The sequence below is a fragment of the Lissotriton helveticus genome, chromosome 7, assembly GCF_964261635.1.
Source record: "Lissotriton helveticus chromosome 7, aLisHel1.1, whole genome shotgun sequence".
In the NCBI taxonomy this organism is placed as follows: Eukaryota; Metazoa; Chordata; class Amphibia; order Caudata; family Salamandridae; genus Lissotriton; species Lissotriton helveticus.
In genome coordinates, this window is record NC_136068.1 from 1,292,779,914 (window position 1) to 1,292,805,711 (window position 25,798).

General features: G+C 46.9%; 1 protein-coding gene across 1 annotated transcript in view; it reads left to right on the forward strand.

The window, feature by feature from the left end:
* The first annotated feature begins 3,736 nt into the window (after nucleotides 1–3,736).
* Nucleotides 3,737–25,798, forward strand: part of LOC144770216 (uncharacterized) — a 591,183-nt gene continuing 569,121 nt past the window's right edge. The window contains exon 1 of the mRNA XM_078654543.1: nucleotides 3,737–3,920. Coding sequence (XP_078510669.1) covers nucleotides 3,884–3,920 — 37 coding nt within the window. The 5' untranslated portion in view covers nucleotides 3,737–3,883. The remainder of the gene's footprint in view (nucleotides 3,921–25,798) is intronic.

Genomic DNA, 25,798 nt, shown 5'->3' on the forward strand with positions numbered 1-25,798 from the left:
GGGAAGTTTCGGTGCTGTGGTTGCTGCGGAACCCGGACTGGGATGGGTCAGGATGTTGTTCTCCTCGAGGTAGCGGGTCAGTTGTTTGTTGATGGTCTTCTCGATGACCTTCACCGGGAACGGGAGCAGGGAAATGGGCTGGAAGTTCTTGAGCTCCTTGGGGTCCGCCTTGGGTTTCTTGAGTAAGGCGTTGATCTTGGCATGCTTCCAGCTCTCCGGGAAGGTAGCTGTCTCAAAGGAGATGTTGATGGCTTTCCGCAGATGGTGTGTGATGGCAGTGCTGGCTTTGTTGAAGATGTGGTGTGGGCAAGGGTCTGACGGCGATCCGGAGTGGATGGTGTTCATGATCTTGATGGTGTCGTCGTCATTGATGTTGGTCCAGGAGAGCAGGCAGTTGGTGCGGGTGGTGGTCGTAGGGGCGGGTGTCTCCGTGATGGTCGGGGCATTGAAGCTGTCGTGAATGTCTGGGATCTTGTGATGGAAGAAGGTGGCAAGCGAGTCACACAGGTCTTGCGGAGGTGGGATGTCTTGGTGTTGGAGCTGGGGTTGGAGAGTTCCTTCACGATGTTGAAGAGCTCTTTGCTGTTGTGTGCGTTGTTGTCTAGGTGGTCTTTGAAGGAGGCCCTTTTGGCAGATCTGATGAGGTGATGGTGTCTGCGGGTGGCGTTCTTGTGGGCTGCGTAGCTGTCCGGTGTTCATTCACGGAGCCAGTTCTTCTCTAGCTTTCGGCAGGTTTGCTTGGAGGCCTGGAGGTCTTCAGTGAACCAGCTGGCTTTCTTGCTGGTGTGGCTTTTGGAGGGTTTCTTGAGCGAGGCGAGGGTGTTGGCGCAGTCGTCGATCCACTGTCTGAGGTTGCGGGCGGCGGTATCGGGGTCGGTGGGCTCTGGGCGAGGGTGGTGGTTAGCTGGTCTTTGGTGACTTTGCTCCAGCAGCGGCAGGGCATCCTTTGAGTGCGGTGGTGCGTGGTGGGTTTCCGGAAGGTGAAGTGGATGCAGCGATGGTCGGTCCAGTGGAGTTCGGTGGTGTGGCTGAAGGTGACGTGGGAGCTTGCGGAGAAGATGGGGTCAAGCGTGTGGCTGGCGGAATGGGTGTGTGTTGTGACGAGTTGTCTGAGTCTGAGATTGGCAAGGTTGTCGATCAGGGAGGTGGAGTTGGTGTTGTTGTTGTTCAGGTCCCCAAGGAGGATGTAGTCCGTGGAGGCGAGGGCGTGAGTGCTGACGCAGTCGGCGATGGAGTCGCTGAACTGTGGTCGTGGTCCGGGGGTCTGTAGATGAGGGTTCCTCTGAGGGTGGTGTTGGGGTCTGTGTCGATCTGGAAGTGCAAGTGTTCGGCGGTGCTGAGGATGTCGTCGGTGTTGGTCGAGACTCTGTGAGTGTTCCTGTGGACGATGGCGATTCCTTCTCCTATTCCATTGGTGCGGTCCCTGCGGGGGATCTTGTAGCCGTCCGGGATGGCTATGGCGATGTCAGGTGCCGAGGAGGGGTTCATCCAGGTCTCTGTCAGGAAGGCGACGTCTGGGGAGGTTAAGTCGAGCAGGTCCCAGAGTTCAGCAGCATGTTTGCGGGCGGAGCGGGTATTGAGCTGGATGCATCTGAGGTAGTTGGGTTCTTAGGTAGGTGGTTTGGCGGGTCGAAATGCTGGTGAAGCTGCAGTTCCAGCAGGAGAAGGGCCCTTGGGTGCGCCTCAGGGCGGGCAGGTAGCAGGTGCGTGCTTGTCCGGCGTTGAGTGCGTGGAGGGTGCTGGAGTCGTACCGGAGACAGGCGCCGTGGCGTTCGCGGGGGCCAGGGGTTCTGGCGCCTGGCACGGTCCAGGCCTGGACAGGCGCAGACAGGCTTGCCTTAGGCGCGCCAAAGCGCAACCACGCAGCGGTCGCCATTTGAAGGGGAGGGAAGATCAGCTGTGAGGCAGGAGCAGGGCGGGAGGGGTCAGGGATAACGGCGGGAAAAATAGGGGGGGCACGTAAAGAAGACAATTACAGTGGAAGTCAGGGAAAGAGAAACACGAGTAAAATGAAACCATTAATTACAGTGGCAATCAGGGAAAGAGAATTCCGAGTAAAATAAAACCAGAAAAAAAAAACAGAACCGGAATGGCAAGAGCACAGGGCAGGCAGGCTCGAACCCTGCCCAGGAGGGCTGGCTGGGCGCGAGGTGGCGCAGAGCTCCGCTGAGCTGCTGGGAGCTGGAGGGAGGAGTGAGTTCCTTGGACCAAGGTCTAAGGACTGACCAGCTTGCAAGAATAGATGGCATGTACTCAAAATGATTGGTCATATCATCTACATTGAGGCCTGGGACAGTGTTATCCTTCAGATGTACTGTGTGGTCTCATCTGAACCAGTGCTTTAAATGGGCCAGTACTCACCGGTACTGAGTACCGGCACTTCTGCAGTTTTTTGCCGTCAGTACCGGCACTTCTCTGTAGCCAGGGAGAGTACTGGTACCCTGATCCACGGCACGGCATACTCAGGTTAAGTTTCTGATCCAGTGCAGGGCAGAGGCCGCTCTGCTTCCGAGCAGCTTGTAATTAACTCAGCTGAAGTCTCCTTTTCCAGAGTTGCTGGTGAAGATTCCAGCAGCGCCCATTTGAATGTCCTCAACTGCAGGGGGGTTAGAGGGCTTGTGTCACGTTGTGATTAACAGGACAGGGTCTCTAGACAGACCCTGCACTGTCAATCAGGTGCCCAGCAACCATTCGGGTGAAAGTGCCATCACAACTTTCATTTTGTGTTATAAGTTAATCTGTGTTTTTTTACATAAACACATTTCTCATGTGTTTTAATATGTACTGCAACTGGTACAGAAGTTTCTATGTATGATGAAATGTTGCCCTTAGCCCCGCCCCTTGCCCCGCCCACTTGCAACACCTCTATTTTAATGAGTACCTGCACTTTCCCCATTTAAAGCACTGAATGTGAGGCAGTGGTTCCGGTTGTCTACACTAATACATCTTTATTGCTTCCTAAAGGAAGCCTTTTTAGCAACCTTAGAATGATGAAAGATTTTGAAAATAACAATAAAGTTCTAAACCGATGCTTTGAAGTTTGCATGCAGCTCCTTGGTGGTGGTTCATACATAGCTTACTGTGCTTTATTCACAGCATTCCAGCTAATGACCTGCAAGTAACAAAAAGTTTTGTGACAAAAGCAGCAACCCACAGAGCTATCTATGTAAAAGATAAATCTGTGATCTGTTCGTTAACGGAGTGCTTCACAGTAGGCACATTAATGCTCAATGCTACTTTAGGAGTCAAAACTGTGACAGAGATCTTGACAGCAAGCGCATTAATTAACCACATTTTATTTTACCATTATTATTACCTCTGGGAAATTGCCTAGTACACAAAAATCTCTGCAGAAGCCGTCTTAAGCTCATTCCATATTTATAATGCAGCCTTTCGATTAGCAACTGTCACAATCGGTAAACTAGGTATCTCAACGCCTCGTCAGGAGTAGTAAGCGTTATATAAATACAATTACAATTTTATTAGAGTAACGACTCTGGGCGGTTAGACAAACACTATTTGTTGAATGGGTGTTTAAGGAGGTGTGTTCGATATTGATGTGTATGGAAAGAGAGAAAGGAAAACACTGAAACCGCCGATGTGGTGTAGTGGAGGAACATGGAATCTGAAAATGTGTCCCTTTTCTATGTTTATAGTCACTTAATGACCATGAAAGGGAGTGGCACAAATGGCACTTGAGCTGAGCAATAGGAGGAACAGTCTTTAGAGGGTGTGGCTGCTGGAGGTGTGGGGGGCGTTGACAGAAGGTGTAGGTGGGGGTGTTGTGCTGTGTTCGAGGCGGGGCAGAGAGGGGACGTGCTCTGGGTAAGTCGGTGTCCTGGGGTTTCTCGCTGTCCGGATCAGCAGGTGCACGTGTGGCACCATGTCGGGGAAGGAGCCGCTGGTGAGCACACTGAAAGGTGAGAAGGGTGGAGGATTTACAGTACTTGGCTTGAGAGTATCGGAGAGTCAATGCGTTTTTGTGGCGATCGTTATTGTAGAATGTGTGTGGTTTCAAGGGTGGGAGGTAGAGTGATCAACTGTCAAGTTAGCACTTGTGTGATACGCCTCTGGTAAACACCTGACTGTCCTAAAAGAGGCTTGGTTTGTGGTAATCCGGTTGTAGGTTACTATAACTTTTGTAAACGAGGCTTCTTTGCTTCAGCGTGCAGACTCTCCCTGCTGTGAAGCGATTTTCGTCCTGCCGCTAATTCCAACGGCATTTTCGACTTGTCATGCGAAAATTCACTATATTTTTCACCAATACTTGGGTAGGTGTTTTTTTTAAACATGTTGGTACTTTGAAATCGGATAGAGCGTAACACAATAGATAACAAATTCAGATGTGTGGGAGAAGGATTTTCCATGGTAGCAAAATAAATCTTGTAGCCCTTATTTTGATTGGTCAAGAAACTCGTTCTCTGACAATTGTTCCCCACAACCTAATTGTAATAATAATAGGTGAAAAGGAGTTAGACAACCTATTGGCAGATCGTGGTTCTTTCGTTAATTGTTTACTGTACTTCACTACCCTTTTTATGATTGATAGTGGAAAAAGAGATAGCTAACTGAAAGAAAGAAGACGCTTTCAGTTGAATAAAGTTAAGATTCTATTTTATTTATAGGCTGGCAAACACTACCGTCGGGGACAAGGCAACATAAGCAACTGTCCCCGCAGAATTCAAGCAACACTCCAATTCTACATTCTCTTCTGGATGTGCCAAGTGATGAGTACAGGAGTAGAACACTTTAACTTAAAATACCCAACACATCTAACCAACACACTGGTAGATTAGCGTTTGGTCATAACATGACTCCCTTATGACACACCCAACACGGTCACACTTTAAGACCGACAAAAAACAATATTTTAGCAGTTCTGGCAGAACCACATCAAACAAGTTGTACTTCCACTGCAAGAAAGTCAAATTGGCTCGGCGTGCACATGCCCAGCGATGGTTCTCGTCCGAGTTGAAAGCAAAGAAACTGGCCTTGCGCCAACTGGAGCGACAATGGCGCTGCAGCTATTCCCCCGACCTAAAGATAAGATTTACTTCTGCTAGGAAAGGATATATGAAGGCCATTCTATCTACCAAAGGGGCCTATTTCTCGTCCCGTATCCTCAACTCGACAAACAGATCAAAGGACATCTTTTCTACACTGAATGAGTTAACTAACTTAGACAGTGTACGCCCCAGCCTGACCCCTACCCCGACCTTTTGTGACTCACTCAATGTCTATTTCATTGAGAAAATCTCGGATATTAAAGCGAGTATCTCACAATCCCCCAATCCTATTATTTCTGAAACGGCTACTGCCAATAACGACGGCATTCTTAGTAGTTTCCCTCCTATTACCCCAGAGCAATTCCAAGAGCTTCTAGTAAGAGTTAAATCTGGTGCCCCCTCAGACAGTTGCCCCCCCATATTCTAAAACACTGCTTCTCTGCTCTCCCTGACCCCGCCTGCACCCTCCTGAACGATTCCTTAACATCTGGACAAGTGCCACTAGCATTTAAGGAAGCGACGGTAGTGCCGCTTCTGAAGAAACCGGGGGCTGATTCAACATGTAAGGCAAACTACCACCCTATTTCCCTGCTCCCTTTCTTAGCAAAGGTGATGGAGGCCCACGTAGCCAGATGTCTGTCCAACTTTCTGGAGGAATCAAATTACCTCGAGCCCCATCAGGCAGGGTTCCGGCCCGCCCATTCAACGGAGGCGGTGGTGCTCACGGTTCTAGATACTCTCCGTGACTGTGCAGACAACCGCTCTCCCCAGGCCCTGGTGCTTCTGGATCTTTCGGCCTCATTTGACACGGTCGACCACATCATTCTGATCGACCGTGTCATCCAGGCCGGCGTCCAGGGCACAGCGGTCAGCTGGCTGAAATCTTTTCTGGAGAACAGATCTCAAGCAGTCCGTCTTGGAGATCTGGTTGCCGCTAAACAGCCTATTACTTGTGGCGTCCCACAGGGCTCCTCCCTGTCCCCTCACTTGTTCAACCTCTATATTTTTCCCGTAATCCAGGCCCTCAGAGATAGACCAGTGATGGTCTTCAATTATCCAGACGACCTGCAACTGCTTTTTACAATAGACAACTCTGATATCTCCATCTCCAGTTTTCAGTCGACCATGAGGTACATCCAAGCCTGGATGGATCAAAATCATCTGAACTTGAACCCAGGTAAGACTGATCTGGTACTCACAGGGGACAGGGTCAAATACTGGGGCCCGCACTATTGGCCGCTAGACATGGGCCCAGCTCCATCTCCCTCTTCGTCGGCAAAGACACTCGGAGTCACCTTAAATAGTGATCTCTCACTGAAAACTCAAGTGGGCCAGGTGGTCTCCAAGTGTTTTTTCCGACTTAGGAAAATTAGGACGGTTCGGCGCTTCCTAACATCGGGGGCCATCACCCAGGTGGTGATAGCCACGGTGCTGTCCCACCTGGACTATGCGAATTCTATCTACCTGGGCCTACCTCTCTACTTGCTGAAACGACTTCAGATGGTGCAAAACTATGCAGCCAGACTGATTCCGAGCCAACCTAGATGGCAATCTGCCACCTCACTGCTTATGAAACTCCATTGGCTCCCCATGGCCCAGTGTTGCTCCTTCAAAACAGGCTGCATGATTTTCAAATCCCTTCACTGTAAAAGTCCCAAATTCATTGACAAACTTATAAGGAGGCATACCTCTTCCCCCAATTTGCGCTCAGCCCATCTTGGCCTTCTACATACACTTTCCTTCAAACATAAGCGCACTGGTGGCTGTCGATTTGCGACACTGGCCCCTCGTCTGTGGAATTCCTTTCCCCTTGAGATCCGGACCTCATGACATTCAGAAGAGCACTTAAAACCTGGCTCTATAAACAAGCTTATCACTAACTCAAGAACACATCTAAAACCCTCCGGACCCGCTCTCTGTCTTTCTATAGCGCCAGAAAACCAATCGGTGTTAGCGCGCTTAACAAGTTCTTTTAACATTAACATTCCAACTAAAACAAATATCGAGTTTAACCCTCTCAAAGTTAAACTGCTGTAGACCCCCCCTACTTATGAAAAGTGCAATTTGTGTGTTTTATATATATTCACTGAAAAATAAATGGATAAAGTAATGTTATAGTTAGGTGACAAGGTAATTTTTCAAACGTACCTCCGCCATGCACAGATTTCTCATAAAAAATTTCATTGGAAATGTTGCAGTGATATTATTAATGATGTCATAGGAGATGTCATGAGTGATGTAATATGTGGGGTAATTAGCAGTGCATGAGTAGGGTGCAAGTTATAGTTACCTTAGGGCATGAGTTATAGTTACCAGATCTAATAATAACTGGTTAATTTCAGTGTTTTTGTATGTTATAAAACATTAGATTGACACTGAAGATCTCAGCTAACTATAAGGTTACTTTAACCATTGTTTTTTTTCCCAGTGAATTTCCATTCCTTTTTAATGTAAAGTAATATGTTGTTACCATGCGTAAAGCCAAGCCACCCGGAGGAAGCAACAGGGTGCAACCAACCCACCTGGAGGCAGCCAATCCCACACAGCACACATCCTTCTGCCAGGCCTAGCACCCCCCCAAAAGGTAGCACCCCCACGCTGCGCTCTGCCTTCTGCCGTGCGCAAGGGGAGGTTACCACATGACCTTAAAAAAAAGTATAAAACAATAGCAGAGGAGCGTATCCCCTTCTTTCAATGTTATCAATCAATTATTGAATTTCTCAAAGAAAGTAGCTTTCTTTGAGAAATTCAATAATTGATTGATAACATTGAAAGAAGGGGATATGCTCCTTTCCTATTGGTATTGTTTCATTGAGGATTGTGGCCTGTGAGCGGGGGCAATGAGGAGTTGAGCCTTGCTATTTGAATTGAGAACAATATTATCCAAGAACGACTTGTGCGCACGTGTGTCAAGCCCTCGCCACTATGTGTATATATGTGTGTATATATATATATATATATATATATATATATATATATATATATATATATATATATATATATATTATGGTTTCCTGCATCATAAAACTTACTACATCACAAACAAGAATTGGAGTGTCAAGGAGCTTATTCCAACATTCGATTCATAAAAGTATTGTCTAAAGTGCTATTGGCATAGTTCAAAAGTGCAAAGTTCTTTATGTTTATACAAAAACTGCTACAATCTCTTGCCAATATAAAACTAAATATTTTTAACATACAATGATGCACTTTAAGCTTTAAATTCATTTTAAAATGCATTAAAAAAATACAATGCTGTAAATTAATTCACTCGACATATACTAGTAATATAACCTAAAGTGCATATAAAGTAATTTGCCAGAGTGAAAGTGCAGTGTTTTAATGTTTGCAGCAGAGTTCTCCCCTGCTCCCCAGATCCGTTCCGAATATCTGGAATCTTTTTAATTCATTACACTTCCATTTCAGTTTTTAATAAATAGATCGGCATTCTTCCTAAGATTAATGAAATGTCTTCCCTTCCCTCTTCATTTTGAATACAAATACACTTTAGAGTATATGTTAATTTTGATCTTGCCACTAACATTGCGATGAACTACAAGCCATGTGCCGAGGCTGGTCTAATTCCCAAATGCTTGACACAACCCAATAAGCTTGCATTTAAGTCTGCTGAGTATACCTTACCAAGAGAGATCCACTTGCTTCACAAAACCCCCTCCCAAAATGCTTTTACCCTATTGCATTCCCAGACAATATGGACCCAGCTGCCTAATTCAGAGCCCCTAGGGCATTGCTCTAGTAGATTTACATTCCATGTATGTAATAACAAAGGGGTATAATAAACCATCCATCGAGTGAAAGGTTGCATCTGCCAAAAATTAGGACCACGTAGAACCTTAGAACTAAGAAATGAAGCTTCCAAACACTGTTCTTGGGTTAAGTTCATCTTATTTTCTTGCATCTATTCACCTAGTATGGCGTGTAATGGGTCCTTAAAATTGGTCCTTTCAGAATGGAACCAATTTACCCATTGTCTTTGTTTTCTATGCCCCCAGTAGGTTAAAATAGTACTCAAAATAATTACCTGGTTGGCTAAATATGCAGTGGCTAGTATGCTTTCATCATGGATGTAATTTGTAGATATGCCAACTTAAGGTGTGGGGAGATAGTGCTAAACAACTTACAGAGGGATCAGAGTTTATTTTATGTACCAATCCCCAACTTTTCACAGGTTGCACTTCTCCAGTCTAATGGCGGCTTCTACCAGTTCTTCAGGGAACGCATTTTAATAAGGGTTTCTGCATGGATATTTGGAATCTGTAGCCATTGAAATAGTTTTTCCTGTTTAGTTTCAAAAGCCGCAAGAATACAATATCTTTATTGGATTCTTTACTCGGGGAAAGATAGGACCTGAGCAAATACAGATGGCGATGGGGGCACCCATTCCTTGTACCTCATGTAACCTGAAAGGGGTCCAGAACCTTATCCTTTTAGAGTTATTGTGGCAGATAACCCCTCGAATATTGCTGCAATTGATCTTCCTTTGTGAGCTGTGTTGGAAATTCCATTACCTGAAGTAAATAATTCTAGCTCACAAGGTCACAAGCTTTCTCATTATCTATAAACAAGACTGCTGCAGGAGTCATGCTTTGAAACTCTGAAACCAAATCCTCCCTGTCACAACCTCGCAGCCCAGTCATGTCTGCCCTCCCTAGCTACAAAGCGATGCTTGCACCTTGCTAGGGATCCTAAAAGGCCCAGACTGCCCCCCCTCCTTTAGCCTACAGATACCAGCCCAACACATCATTTATTTCCTTCAAGCAGCTTGCAAGTAAGACATTTAGGAAAAAACTCAGAAATTCTAGAAAGAATAAATCTATACTTTCAACAACAAATTTGCAAAACCCATCATTATTTCATAGTGTGAATTTCATGCAGGTAGTTTTGAGCAGTCAGAATATCATTGAACATCTTAAATTCTCCCTTAAACAAAGTTCTAAATCTAGCTGGTTGTAGAATCCTTGCTTGTCCACCGGAAGCTTGGAGTAAAGGTAGCATTTGCTGGAATTCCCTTCGTCGCTTGGAGATTTCGTATGACATATCGGAGGAAACCTATATTTCGAAACGGGGGGCGTGGCTTGAGGCTCGGCAAAATGGCCGCACGGTAGTGTAGCTCCGCAAGCCACCTATTAAACATCCTTACATTATCCTGCACCAGCCCATGCGCAATCAGCGATTTGCGGGCAGGACTGAGTTCTTGATCCCAAGAGCTGTCCGCCGATAGCTGGCGAAGCCTGCACGGAGCCGAAAATCGGGCCGTTGGGGACCGCGCTGCCGCCGCATCCCATCCTGTAATGGTGGCTCGCGACTAACGGCCGCCCTGCACAGCTGCGAATAACGTCACAGCGGTACGGCGGACCAGGCGACTTCCCACCCCCGAGGCTCGCAGCGGACAGATCTCCCCCCCCCCCCCCCTGCTGAGCTACAACGGTGTGACCAGTGTCGGCGGTGAGCTGCGGGCAGAGGCTGCACTGGCGGGCTGAGAGTGCCGGGGGGGAAGAACCACGGCAGCGCCCGGCGCCTAGGGCGGGAAGAAGGCCGCGTATGAAGGTGAGGCCGCCCGGCCGCTTGTGACTGTGCTCCTCCGTGTATCTATTACCCGGCTGCATAGACCTTGGGGGCTGCGGCTGCAGGCGCTGACCCCACGAATCGTAGCGAAGGATTGCAGGCACCACAGGGGAGAGTTTCGCCACAGGCCTGCGGCGCGCTGATGACATAGGCCTACGACGTCCTGGGACACCTTCTGCGGGGCCTACCTCTGCTGCTCAGACCGGCTGATTGCACTGACAGGGGGCTGACTTGAGCGATAGTTTGGTGCTGGCATTCACCCTCATCTGCCGAAGCCATTACTGCGCCCAAGAATTCCGGTGCCATCCTGATCCGCCTGGGAGCCGAGGGACGCCTGCTAGAAACTGCGCTAAGGTGACCAGGGAGGTCGAGGAGGCTTGGTGGGCAATCCAGGGGGACCCGACACACGCCGAAATCAGTAGCTGAGGTGCGGGGAACACTGCGGACATACGCCTGATTGCCAGTGACTTTATCTATCATCGCATCGCCACCTAGCTCACTCCTACCCACCCGGGAGACAACGCCTTCACACACCATAACTGAGGATCACAGCGGGACCTTCACTGTCTCTTTTCCAGGGTACTGGGCACGGGCTGACGAGACGCCAACTACGACCCGGGCGCGGAATGCACGCTGCTGTTAACTGAACAGACCTGGTGGGCCCTGGTCGTTGATCGACACTGCGCTGGGAACTCACCCTCCGCGGAGACGCCGCATTGCCTTCCAGCGGCTTGGACGCCATTTTCCTCGCGGGGAAGCGCATAACTCCTACTACACTTGACACAATGCCAGAAACTCACGTGCGACCAGGAAACTACCGCGGCAGAGACGCAAGGTGCAACATACTGCGGCCGGTACTCTTCCTCCAGGACTATAGGCAAGCCCGAGAAGAATCAGCCCCGGCTGACATTCGAGCTGCGTAAACGGTCCAAGCCTGGCCACACCGCGGCTTTGGATTCGGAGCAAGATGCGCCAACACAATCCCCCACTGCGCTCGAAGTCGCTCGCAGCCTTCCAGGCGAGTCTACAGGCCATAGATGGCAAGATCGAGGCCCTAAATGGCAGGATGGAGAAATTCTCCGCTAAACTCGACAAACCGGCCACTCGAAGCGGAGAGGCTGAACAACGAATTTCTGATGCGGAGGACGGACTCTGGCAGGTGGCAGAGAAGACCACTGACATCACCAAATTGCTGGCAGTTATACAGGCCAAAACGAGGACATTGAAGCGCGCTCGCGCCGAAATAACGTACGCATCTTAGGCCTGCCAGAATCTACAAATGTGGGGCGCCTAGAGGAATATGTCGAAGGTATGCTACAGGAAATCTGCGAAAGGGAAGAACTTTCTCCTCTGTTTGCAATCGAAAGGGCGCACCGATCCCTTGCAGCGCGTCCGCCGCCAGGAACACCTCCAAGACCAATCCTCGCTCGCCTACTGAACTTTAGAGCTAGGGACACAGTGCTCCGAATAACTAGACTCAAAGGATCAATCACCTATCAAGGCAATGCACTGTCCTTTTACCCGGATTTTACAGCGAGCGTGCAAGCAGCGTGCAAGGAATTTCAGGCCGTCAAGAAGCTACTGCAGAAAGAACAGATCCCCTATGCTATGTTGTACCCAGCGCGTTTGCGAGTTGGCACCATGGAGCATGGAAAGATCTTCAACAACCCTAAACATGCAGTGGACCATGCGCGGACACTGCGGCGCCAGAAACAGCAATCTCCAGCCTCTCAGACATCCGACATTGATGAGTGAACAGTAAGAGGGGCATGGCGAGGCCCATTAGAGGGCATGTGATACTGGTATCAGGAGCGGGTGGACATGTGGAAATGCTTTTAATGTGATACACCTGATTCCTTTGACTCAGTCCTGCATGTGGATATGACTGTTTCATATGCATACTGCACTGATATATGGGATGGTGGGAAATGTTATGCAATCGGTGGCACCCCTCCCTCTGTTCATCTGGGAGAGGTTGTAGCGGCCACGACCCCCGATGGGTGATCCCCAATGGGACTTGAATTTCTTACTGTTGGGGTTTTTGTGGGAGTTCACTGAGGGGTATGTCTTTAGCAAGTTGGGTATGTCTTTAGCAAGTTGGGAATGCTGAAGTGGGAAAGGGGGGGGGGGGGGTAAGTTTTGTTTCTCACAGGCCAAAGTCGCTCACTGTTCAGACCACTATACTACACGGTTCTCACTGTCGGGGACACTACCCTGTTACAAAGCCAAACGACGATGCACACTTCAAGAGCACTACACATGACTGGGACTACGTATAATTGCATAACTTGGTATGTTCGGGGACTAAATACACCGCAAAAAATCAGACAAGTGTTGGCGCAGCTTGACAGACACAAGGCACACCTCGCGCTACTGCAGGAAACGCACTCAACCGGGGCATCTGAGGACAGGGTTGCCAAACGCTGGGCATCATACCGTCTAGCATCGTCCTACTCCACTTACGTTAGAGGAGTCCTTATACTCCTCTTATGGAGTGGTGTGGCTCACTGGTTAGAGGCGGAAGACCTGGAAGCAGAGAACGCCCGGGACCAGGGTTCAATTCCCGACGCGGCAGGGTCGTGGACCTGGGTCAGCGGACTCGATAATTCTTGCCTCGGTGCCTACTCTAACCAGGGATCACACTCGGCAACTCTGGGCATTAACTTGCCTCATCTCTACAACGGCCCCCCACATTCGCCGGGGATGCCTGGTTTCACCTTGGAGATACCCAGTAGGGACCATCTCACAGGGATAGCCAGGATGGGTTCCCCAGCGGTCTACAGCGCCACGACGCCTCAGGGCAGCAGTGCGCTTTACAAGACACATACATTTACATTACTGGTGAAAAAGGGGGTGGCCTTCACAGCTCTCCACACTAACACAGATTCCGAGGGCCGATGGGCGATGGTGATGGGAAAATTAGGCAATGTACTGGTAACAATAGTAAATATTTATGGTCCGGTAGTTGATGACACGTCGACATACCTAAATATGTTTAGAGCACTTTGTGAATGGCCTGAAACGGAAATAATAATTGGGGGCGACCTTAAAACATACCTCGATCCCTGGATGGACAAATCTAATCTACAGAGCACCAGAATGGCAAAGGTCGCTAACTGCGTGAAAGATGGCATGTTAGAGTTTGGACTGGTAGACGCATGGTGACATAGAAATGCCGGAGTACTAGCAGGGACGCATATCACTCCAGCGACCAGGGGTTGGTCCCGACTAGATTATTGGCTGCTAAGTGATGGATCTCATAATTGGGTCACAGATGTGCGTAACCTCCCCAGAAGGCTGTCGGACCATAATCCGGTGCTCCTATCACTACATATCCCGCATAACCCACATAAACCATTTACCTGGCGATTCAGGGCCGAAGCACTCCTTGATCCTATATACGCCGACACCATTAAATCGGCATAGTGCAATATTTCGAGACAAATGTGGGGTCCGTGGATAGCCAGGAAACACTATGGGAGGCCTTTAGGCCATAGTGGAACAATTCCGTCATTTTTATGCCACACTATACACGTCCACGGGCGGAATTGGCGAGACAGCTATGGATGAATACCTAAAAGACATCGCCTGCGCATGGTTGTCGGACGTGCACCGCAAGTATCTGAGTCTTCCGATGGACACGGAGGATGTGGTGGATGCCATCAAGACACTTCCGAACGGAAAAGACCCCGGCCCCGATGGGCTCACTGCAGAATTCTATAAGGCCCATGCTGATATTCTGGCGCCCCACCTTTTAGGAATGTACGCTGAAGCGCACAACTCTGGTCGTCTACCCCCCTCACTGCGCCAAACGATGATAATCACCTTGTTAAAGAAGGACAAACCCCCTGAACGCTGTGAATCGTACCGCCCTCTATCCCTTGTTAATTTAGATGCCAAAATCCTAGCTAAAATACTGGCCACAAAGCTACAACCCCTTATGCCACTGCTTGCACTGCCTGACCAGGCTGGGTTTATCCCTGATCGATCTACCTCTTTAAATCTGCGCACTATTTTTGCCAAGCTTCATGTCCTGAATCCTGACCTGCCCGCTGTTGCGGTCCTCTTGGATGCTGCAAAAGCATTCGATTCCATAGAGTGGAGATACATGATGCACATATTGCGTAGAATGGGTTTTCCCTCGGTATTCCTCCAATGGATTCAGATATTATATAATGAGCCGTCTGCGAGAGTCCGAGTTGGGGGAGATACGTCCGAACAATTTGAGGTGGGAAGAGGCACCCGTCAGGGATGCCCCCTCTCTCTGCTCATATTTGCCATAGTGCTGGAGCCGCTGGCTTTTAAAATAAGGTACAAAAGGGGGTGGTGATGGACGGAGCATCTGAACCAATCAAACACTCACACCCAGTCAAAAGATCTGGGTTTGATCCATCACCGTTCTTTAGCCCACTCTGCCACCCCAGTTCAGACATGGCTATATGCAAATCAGTCTGACCCTGTGCCTCATGGGAACAGTCCAACCCGAACTGCCAAGCCATGCCTTCCCTGGACCGGAAACAAGCTTCCGAGGACCGGTTTCTGGCATTCCAGCCGTCTTCAGCCCGGCTTGCTTGAATCCAGTGGCAAAGTGAGCAAGGGACTCACGTCTGAGCATACCCTGCCACACTTATGGCGGCCAAAGCGGTACAAAAGGGGGTGGTGATGGACCAGATCAGTTGACTGGGGGTGAGTGTTTGATTTGCTCAAACGCTCCATCCATCATCCCCTTTTGTATCGCTTTGTTCGCCCTAAGTGTGGCAGGGTATGCTCAGACGTGAGTCCCTTGCTCACTTGGCCACTGGATTCAAGATAGCCTGGCTGATGAGGATTATGAATCCGAAACCGGTCCCAGGATGCTTGTTTCCGGTCCAGGGAAGACATGGCTTGGCAGTTCGGGCTGGACTGTTCCCATGAGGCACAGGGTCAGACTGATTTGCATATAGCCATGTCTGAAATGGGGTGGCTGAGTGGGCTAAAGAATGGTGATGGATTAAACCCAGATCAGTTGACTGGGGGAGAGTGTTTGATTTGCTCAAACGCTCCGTCCATCATCCCCTTTTGTATGGCTTTTAAAATAAGGCAGATACATAGAGAGGCGGCTCTGAACTTTAATAACAGACCAGTGGGAATTTCGCTGTACGCGGAAGACATGGTCCTATACGTTAGAGAACCGCATAAACACTTGTCCCCTGTACTGCGTGAATACGTCAAATTTGGCTTGTTCTCGGGCTTACATATAAACTGGGATAAATCTGTCATCATCCCCCTGACGGAAATAACTACCCCCCCCCCCCCAACAGTTGAATATCCACTGGTCTGGTCTGCAGACCCTGTCAAATATTTAGGAGTGTGGATACATAGGGACCCCAAGTGGTTATAACGGAAAATTACGGTGCTGCGTATCGGGCCTTAGTCGCACAAATAGACAGATGGCAGTGTCTCCCCCTGTCCTTGTCTGACCGCATCTCCATCATAAAAATGGTGGTTCTGCCTAAGTTTCTATACCTATTTTGTAATGTACCGATCCCGCTTACCCAGCATTTTTTAAAAACATTAAAGGCTCAGCTATTGAGACTGGTCTGGGGCACTAAACAGCCGAGGATAAGCTGGAGGACCTTGACCCTAAGGTACGACAGAGGGGGATTTAACGCGCCGGATTTTTATGTATATTATCTGTGCTGTCAGGCTCACTACGCGTACTATTGGTACAAGCCCCACGACGGTTGAGGAAGGGGACGCGCACCCTATCCCCCTGCGTGGTATTATCACCCACACCCACCGTCCTACTCCCAGAGCAGAGATAAACACACTTGACAACACAGTGGCAGCTTGGCAGGCGATTGGCCGGCGAACGCAGAAGCTCCCACTATACGCGCCCGCTATGCCACTAGAGGGACACGCAGCATTGTCGGTTGCTAACGATCAGGGGTCTGTCAAAGCGCTCAGGGAAGCGGGTTTTACACTGATGAGTGATTTATTCCCAGAGGGCACGTACATTACTGGGGACGACCTGGCCTACATACACAACCCTACACTGTTGTTCCAGTTCACATGCTACAGACTGCGGCGCGCCATAAAAGACCATTATGCGAGTTTCCCCCGAGACTCTCTCTGCACTACAACTGATCCTCATCACGCCCACGAAACGCAAGCTGGTCAGTAATTATACAGAACTGTACAGAAAGACATACCACACAGCTCTACTTCATGCCTGGCAAGATTGAATGCTGACTTGACCCCCCCGCCCCCCCATAACAGAAGAGGAGTGGTTGACGGTCTGCTCAATAACGGGACACTTAACGTCCAACAGTAATCTACGCATAATACACCTCAAATTTCTGCATCAAACGTACCATACTCCTCTATGGCTGTGGAGGATAGGGCTGAGGGCAACTGCTAACTGCAAGAGGTGCGGGATGGAGGATGCAGGTTTTATACACATAGCGTGGCAATGCCAGCGGGTCTTTCAATACTGCGAAAGGGTACTCGCTCTCATTAGTCATGACGGGAATGCCCTTAACTAACACTCCAGCACTGTGCTTACTGGGTCACGGCCCAAAAATGAGGGGGGCTATTGGAAAATTTGTTCAAGTGGCGTTGTTATTGGCGAAGAGGCGCACCTTGTTCACATGGGACAGTAGCACCTTGTTCACATGGGACAGTAGACTGTGTCCAAAAGCGGACAAATGGCTCAAGAACATGGTGTATTGTCGGGACCAGCTGGAGACCTACGCTGAAGAATTGCCGCGGTCCTCGCGACCCAGAGACATATGGGCTCCTCTACGAGAATATCTACTGTCTCAGGTGGGGCTGGAATCGGACTGATATTGCCCAACACATTAAATCCTGGTACACGATATTCCTCTGGCTGCGGATAGTGCGTTAGCATTTTAGCACATAAGCGGGTATTTCCCCTCGGGAGGACATATTGGTAAATTCTGTTATTGGTTTTGCATGTGAGTATACTCAAACGACACGATGTGACATGATCTTTGGCACGGTTTGTATGGTTTCTTTCTTCCTTTAGGTTGACCGTTTGCAGAGCATACTATTATTGTATTGTAACAAATGAGGATACCCGCATACTGTATGACTACTATATGCTCAATAAAACTTTGTTAAATAAAAAATATTTCAACCCAGTCTCTGATTTTAACACCTCTTACTTTTATAGCACTATTCAGCACTTTCTTACGCATCCTTTAGTCTCCAAAATTCCCCAGCGCGTACGAGGATGGGACCTAACCGGACTCTCTAGAGGCGGTGTTTGATGTTCCTGAGCAGGGGTGGATGGTGTTAATAAGCGTAGAGGGCGTTGCCCTACCACCCTGAGGGAGATGCAAGATGAGCAAAAAACGCCCAGCAGGTAGAAATAAATGACGACTTGCTGATCGGCAATAAACACCATGAATTGTGGACATGCGCAGCAATAAACGCGATGAATTGTGAACATGTCCTGCTGCACATGTGCCAGAAGAGCGAGGTATTGCTCGACCTGCAGGCACAATCTGCAGCAGTGACATCATTCCGTCTTGCATTGGGTGTACTACCCGCGAACCCACCTGTTTTCATGGGGTAGGAGCCTATCCCCCTTTGTGTGAGGGTATGTCAGGGGGAAGGTAAATGTTACCATATTCTGTGGGAATGCCCGAATATAGTGCCCTTCTGGACCAAAGTAGCACTTACGATGGCACCAGTAGTGGGATCGCCGGTCCCTGTAGAGCCCAGGTAGCTATTACTTATGATTAAAGGGGTCACGGACTGTTCCAGGTATAATGAGATCTGGTTGGCAAGGGCAGCCGGGGTGGCGAAACGCAACAGAGCCAATTGGTCCCATTGTGGCACCCCCACAATGGGACCAATGGCTACGAGACCTGGACTGGTGTCAGAGGGCAGAGGAAATGATCTACAAGTCCAGGTGCTGTGTAAAGAAATGGAAGAAAGTATGGGGGCTTTGGCGGAAGTATCGAGCCACACGAGGTGGGGTTGGGCAGGAGGTATAAGGGTAATTTGTCCATTGTTCTGCCATGTTTGCCTTCGATTGTACGATGAAATGTTATTCTCCTTCATGTCACTTGAACACTGCTGTATATTGATTGAGATCATGAGCAAAGTTAATGAAAAAAAAAAAAAGCAGCAGGAACCTGAACCTGTAGCTTCGGAGGGGGCCTCATCTTGTTCCTTACAACAGAGGACCAAAAGAAGAAACCGACTGTGAACAGTATAACAAATGTTGGAATGCATTTATCACCAGGAGGCTCATTGATTGGTTTAATCTGCCTGCTTCAGATACCAGCCTTCCAGCCGGTAGCATGAATCAGGTCAGAAACATCATCATAAGCTTTCTAGCTGTTATTTTATAGAGGGGGAAAGAAATCATGCAACAAATACCATGTTAGAATATGAAAAGGCTCTTTAGAATTAAAAACTCTGTATTTGTTTTAGACACTGAAGAGCTTCAGCTTAATACATCAGATGTTGTGAGCTTTATTTTTTTTAAGTGTACGCTTTTAAACTTCTATTGAGTAACATTCCTTTGCTCAACCTCTGCCCTGATGGCAATAGCACCAGTGCTTAATTTATGCTTTAATTTGCCAGAGAAGGCTCTTATTTTTTGTGACTGGGGCTCATTTTACTAGTGCCAATGTGGCCTTCCTGATCCAGTCTGGAAGTTCATGGAAATGGCACGTGGCTGCAGTTCCTTTTTCCAAGGACGCCAAGGCACTGTGTTGAATTCTCCACGCCATTTGGACTTGGCAGCTGAATGGCCGGTGGCTCCAGGCATCCGGGCAGCACGCAGGGTTTCAATATTTCGGTGACATGGCCAGACGGCTGCCATACATCACCGTATGGCTAATGCACAATGCCTCCCACTGTATGCATTCTGACCAGCACCGGCCACCATTGGAGAGCTTTCATGGTCGAGGTCACAGCAGTGCTGTCATGTCCCAAAAGCAGCGATAACGAGATTGATCTCTCAAGTAATTGATGACAATTCTGTGAACTACTGGCTGCTCCTCGTCAGGGCGGTAATGACACCACTCTGAAGTAAAGGGCTAAAGCCAACGCTCTCTCAAATAATAGAGTTCATTGCCTCTGTTAAGGGCATTACATGTAACTCTGGGAATGAAAGACATCAAATAAGAAGGCTCTTGCTATACAAGGAGCTTAGCTAATCGTAGTTGAACAGGGACATGGTAGAGGGCGAAGTCTACAGAGGCCCCCAATCTTTTGCCTCAGTTTGTGCCTTCTGATTGGAAAGATAGCTAACAGTTAAGGGTCAGGGGAAGCTCTAACTCCAGATAAGGTTGAGATAGTCTTTCATCCTCCCCATGTTGGGACAGTGTGTTGCATTGAACTGCCAAGGAGTTTTAACATTATGAGACAATTAATAAACACTGTACCAGCCGCCAACCCTGGGTTCCCTGGCAGCGAGCTGCCCAGCTTTAGTACCTCGTCCGAGATAGTAGGCGCTATACAAATGCTGTCAAAATACCGTACACTTCTTCGTGGCATGTTCCATATATATTCTTAATGCAGGGTGAAGATGGCTGCCCCTTCAGGGCTTTGAAGTGACACAAACGTGACATAATATAAAGCTCGCTCTTCAGGCCCCTCTATGCCTTCCCTGCCTCATTGCTTTCCCGACTCCATCTTTACTTCCTCCCTCCCTCCCTCTCCCACTTCTATCCTCACTCCCTCCCACTACAGGGCCCTACCTTCTCCTCCTATTCTACTAACGCACCTTGAAATTTACTTTGAGTGTCACAAAACACAAAATTACATGGCGTGGACACAGTGGCGTACCACGAGCAGTCGCAGTACTCTTGCATGGAAAGAGTGACCGTGCTAATTCATGGCTCCATTCATACTTGTTATCACCAAATAAAACCTGCCATAAAGACCTGGGCCTGGCCTAGGGTTTTTGAGTCGGGGCAGCGTACCTACCTGCAGTACTGAGGGTGCACCTGTTTGAACCAGGCATTACCAAAGACCGTAAGGTACTGTACTCTGATCTGTGAAATTTAGAATAGTTTAATAAAACGCATGTTTTAAAAGTATGGAGCATGTGAGTTCTTAAATACTTCTGGCCATTTTTAAATAAATATTAGCAATTTTGATTCATTTTAAATTCTGCATTTATTAAAAAAGAAATAATGCATTCAAAACTCACTACACGTAAAATTAAAGTTAATTTTAAAGTCTTAGCCTATTCATGAACAAATCATTAATGCCTTGATTTTGTGGATGTTCTAGAGTTGGAAATGTACTTGTGTTAAATAACAGCAATTAAACTCTTGTTCCTATTTGTTCCTCCTGGGGGCTATTCGATGATAATTCTTGGTGTGTGTTTCTAACTTTCTGGTACATTATTTTGTGCCTCCATTTCTTTGTTCTCAACCTTGAGAGGTAAAGCACCTAACAGTACAATAACTGGCTATATGAACCCCCCTAAAAATAATTTAAATGTTGAAGGAAGAGATCAAAATGTCTGGGGGCCTCTTCCTTTATTAATTTATTCAATCCTTTATAGTGTTAGCCTATTGAACGAAAGGAGAGAGATTGCACTGTCTAGGTGAGAGAAGAAAGAAAGCAGGCCCAGAAGTGAAAGAGCTGAAAGTAATGTCAATAAGATAAGAGAAAGATGAAAGGGTACCGGGAAGAAGGGAGAGAGGAGAGCCACCCAAATACAGCAGGGGAGAGAAGGCACACTAGGTGTGATGGAGAGGAAAAGAGATAGGCTTGACAATAGGAAAACGAAACCAGGGATTGAGAGGAGAGAATCAAAACAGCTCAGAAAGGGTAGAGAAAAATGAGCAGAGTAGAGGGGAAGTGGAAAGAAAGCTGATATGGACTACAGTATAGACCGTAAAGAGCTGTGTTAGAGGGGTGAGTGAGCAGGGCATGGAGAGAATGGTCTAAGAGAGAATAGAATGAAGATGAGGGACAAAACAAATTATAAATGATGGGAGAGAGATGACAGACCACGGGAACACAATGGAAGGAGAGTAGGATTACATAAGTGTGAGGCTGGACAGTGGAGCAAGGACAGAGTAGAGTTGCATGGGCGGCAGCTGTGGCCATTACGCCTCATCCCCTCCATGAATTAAAGGTCACAACAGCAGGCAGTTCCCAAGTGTCTTCTGCAGACAAGGAGAAGCATGGCCCTTGTACTTCCATACTTGGATTGTGTTGAGGATCTCCATGGAAAATGGTTAAGATGAATAGTACAAAACATTGAGAGTGCAATACCTAGGTATTGCCAGCAGTAAGGGATCTCTATTACTGGGGTGTGAGCTTGGTGTGAGTGGAGCTTTCTAGTCTGATTCTGGCCTTCAACTTTCTGAGTAGCCAAAAGGCCAAACATACAATAGAACTGTAGAAAGCGACTGTTGGCAGAAAGTATTTTACACACATACAATTTTTCTACTGAGATCTTATGGCTCTTAAGGCAGTGCATACTTGTGTTTGTGTGCAGCTATGGCTAGGTGAAAATAATGCGAACTGTGCTACTGCTCTACCTGTTACCATGAAATGCAAAGATTTCCATTACTGACATTCTGCTGTATAATCCACAATTTGAATCTGTTTTGTTCAAACGTTTTCTATGGGGAAAGTAGGCGAGAAATACCCCCGCATAACTCTTTGAGTTTTGCTGGCTCGCATCGCTCACACGTTTTCATCAGGCCTACAGTTTCCGCCTCACCATATTTAAAATCCATCAGCCGCCACTGTGCATGAGTTATGGTCAAGTTTTCGTATTGCCCCTAACAAGATGAGTGCGAATCAGATCATCTGTATATTCAATAGCAGTATCCGCTTTCCCTTCCTCCCTTTCTGGTTTGCCAACAAATCTAAGGTTGGAACTCCTTGAGTGCTTGTCTTGGTTCTCCGATTGTTCCACAGAGATAAGTTTCTTCTGAAGGATGGAATTGTTTTTTGATACCTCATTTTGGCTGTACTCAAGATCCAGTGTTCTGGTTGTCCTTGCTTCCAGCTGTGCCACAAAAGTCTTATTTTTCTTTTCAATGTCAAGGCTTTGAACTAGGTAGTTTTGACAAGCATTGACCTCTTGAATTTCAGCCAAGATATTTAATAAGAATTCAATCTCTGTATCCGCCAAGCGGTTCTCTCTGCCTTCATTGACCAATTGGGAAACACTGGAAAGTCCTTTTGGAGGGGCATTGCCTTCTTACACCATTTCCTATTCGTATCAGAGTTCTAAACTCTCCATATTTGGAGGCAGTTGAACCAAGCCTTGACCCCTTGTCTGGAGGATTAATTGAGCCCCACCTGCTGAACTCTTACCCTTTACTGCCACACTGTCCTCTCCGGAACAGCTACCTGGCTTAGCATTTGTGGCAGCTTTACCTGCTTTTCTAATGACAGGGAAGAACTTTTCTGCCACTGCTTGATTTTGTTGCCGAAGGGTGGGGTTCATGGTTCTGCCAGATGAATCCTGTATGGTTGACTACTTTCGTTATTCATGGACCTATCACACCTGGGGAGAGCCTGCAAACGTTGTCCAGGTTCCCCTTTATATTTTTCCCTTCCTTACCCCCCAGGGCTTCTATCGTGGGGGTGCTATCTTGGGTTTGATTCTTTAGGGCAAGCTGCAGAGATGTTTCTGTACCTTGCAACAACCCATTTCTTTGGCAGTCCCCGATATTTTCTGTGGTTGCTGGTATTAAGTCCTGACTAATTGAGGAGGCTTCGGTGAAATTTTCATATGTAATTAAGCCCATCTTTTACTTTAGAGCTGTTTTCTCCATTTGTTTTAAAGAGTTTTATTTTACTTTTGGCAGAAGTGCAAATAGTACTTTTTTGGTGCCTGACCCCTGCCCTTATCTTCAGGGCTGCAATCCAGACTTTTTCACAGAGAGGCCACTGGATTAGTGCCCAGCTTATATTTCGTCATACTCAGTAATTCAGGGGTATTGATGACAGTACACTAAACTAAATCAGGTGGAGCCTCGCTTTTGCCTTACCCGAGTTACTCCAACTGCAATTCCCAGCTCCCCAGGAGCCAGCTGCTGTTCTGTGCAGGCCTGCCGGGAAAATGCTCCAAGCATGGGTCGTCATCTGTTAGTGCATCCAGGTCACAGCCGACTAGCCATGCCTTATGCTGTCAGGCAATTCCTTTATGTTCATGTCGTTGTCAAGTGCCCCTTAGCATCAATCTGCCCACAGGAGGTTATCCGTATGGCATCCAAAACCATTCACCCATGGCTTTATGCAAAAAGCCTGGTTGCGGCAAGCCATTAGCTGCGAGCCGCCATGTTGCTATGAGAGGGGACGTGTCCATGCCGAAGTGTGCATCTGGTGACTAACCGCGCATGGATAGATATGTGTATGCCATTGCATACATCTGTAAAATATATATTTTTTAATAAATATATAGATTTTCATTATTTCCGATTAACAAATGTTCATATTACTTATGGTTATATTTTTCTATGTTTAACATGCATGTAGGTCACTGCAGTAAGGAGTACATTTTATAAACCTCTACAATTGCTTCACTATTGGGGATGAAGTGTGTGTGTGTGTGTGTGTGTATGTGTGTGTGTGTGTGTGTGTATATATATATATATATATATATATATATATATATATATATATATATATATATATATTCACTGAAAAAACCATAGGTAGGAGCTATATAGTTAGGAATTAGTTTTTAAAAAACCTTTGAAATTCACTCAAAAAACTATTAGTTTTAGTGGGGTTATAGTTAGTTGGACATTTTACTCATACAAAACCAATGAAATTGCTCCTATATAGTTAGTTGTACTAACTATATTTCGCGCACCCGCAATCCACTGCTGATGATGTCAAATATTAGATCATTCTTGACATGGTCAGTGACATCACTGATGACATCTCAAATTACATCACTGATGACATCATCCAGTGAATGTGGTTTGCTTCGTTATTTAAATATGCATTATATATACATAGCAATTTACATTGAAGAATGAGTGGATATATATAAATAAATATTTGGATGGAGGATTTAGTAGCAGTGTAATTGACTGTTTACTTGACCAATTTATAATGTCTCACTAAATATAGTGGATAGTGACTAAACTGTGTGAATATCTGCATCACTTTGTCAGTTGTTGTGTAAACTGATTCTACAGTTGGTTACTAGCTATGTGAAAGTCTATATTAGTTATTGATTAGTTAACGGAGTATTTGTATGGGAGTGTGAAAGTGTGTGTGGTTCGGTGGGAGGTGTGTGACTGTCCAAAGATGTGTGAATAGTTGATTCAGTAGATATATGAAGTTAAAACTACATGTTCTAACAGTTTGGGTGAGGGAATCTCTTTATGGGTGTGGTGATAGCAAATATATTTCTCAAAGGTACAGGTCCAACTAACTAGAAAAATAAAAGGCAGTGTATGTGTCAGTTGTATATAAAAAGTATACATAAGACACAATGATTGTGTGAGTGACTGTATGGATAACTGTATACTTGTAATATTGATTTTATAATTCACTAAGTATGACTTACTTTCTAAATGAATAGAAGAAGTGGTGTTTGTATAAGTGTTTTGCTAAGTAAATATGTAAGTATGATCCATTGTTTGCATAAGTGAGTAGGATGACTTCATATGTGAATAGGATGCGTGCTGTTGTTTAATGTCGATATAGATGTATAAGTATTTTTGATAGTGTTCTATTGTTCATTGACAGCATGTATGAGTGAATCCATAGGTAAGTGATTAGATGTGTGTATACATCTATGAATCACTGAGTGGATTTTTAGATACTTGTATTGCTGTGACAATGGATTTAAATATGATACTCTGTATTTTACAAACAGTGATGAAAAATTGTAATAGTGTATGAAAAGGTGTATGTGATTGTCACGTGGATGATGTCATCAGTGATGTCATCAGTGATGTCATTTGAGATGTCATCAGTGATGTCACTGACCATGTCATGAATGATCTAATATGTGACATCATCAGCAGTGGATTGCGGGTGCGCGAAATATAGTTAGTACAACCAGGCCCGGACTGGTGCTTTCGGGCACCGGGCAATCCCCCGGTAGGCTGGATGGGGGTGGGGGCCGGTTTTGGAACAGGGGGCCGGTTTTGTGGCTGGGGGGCCGATTTTCATTCCGGCCGTCACTACTTAAGAGAGAAGTCACCAGGTGTCGTGTCTGAGAGTCTCAGACAGACACTACACCTGGC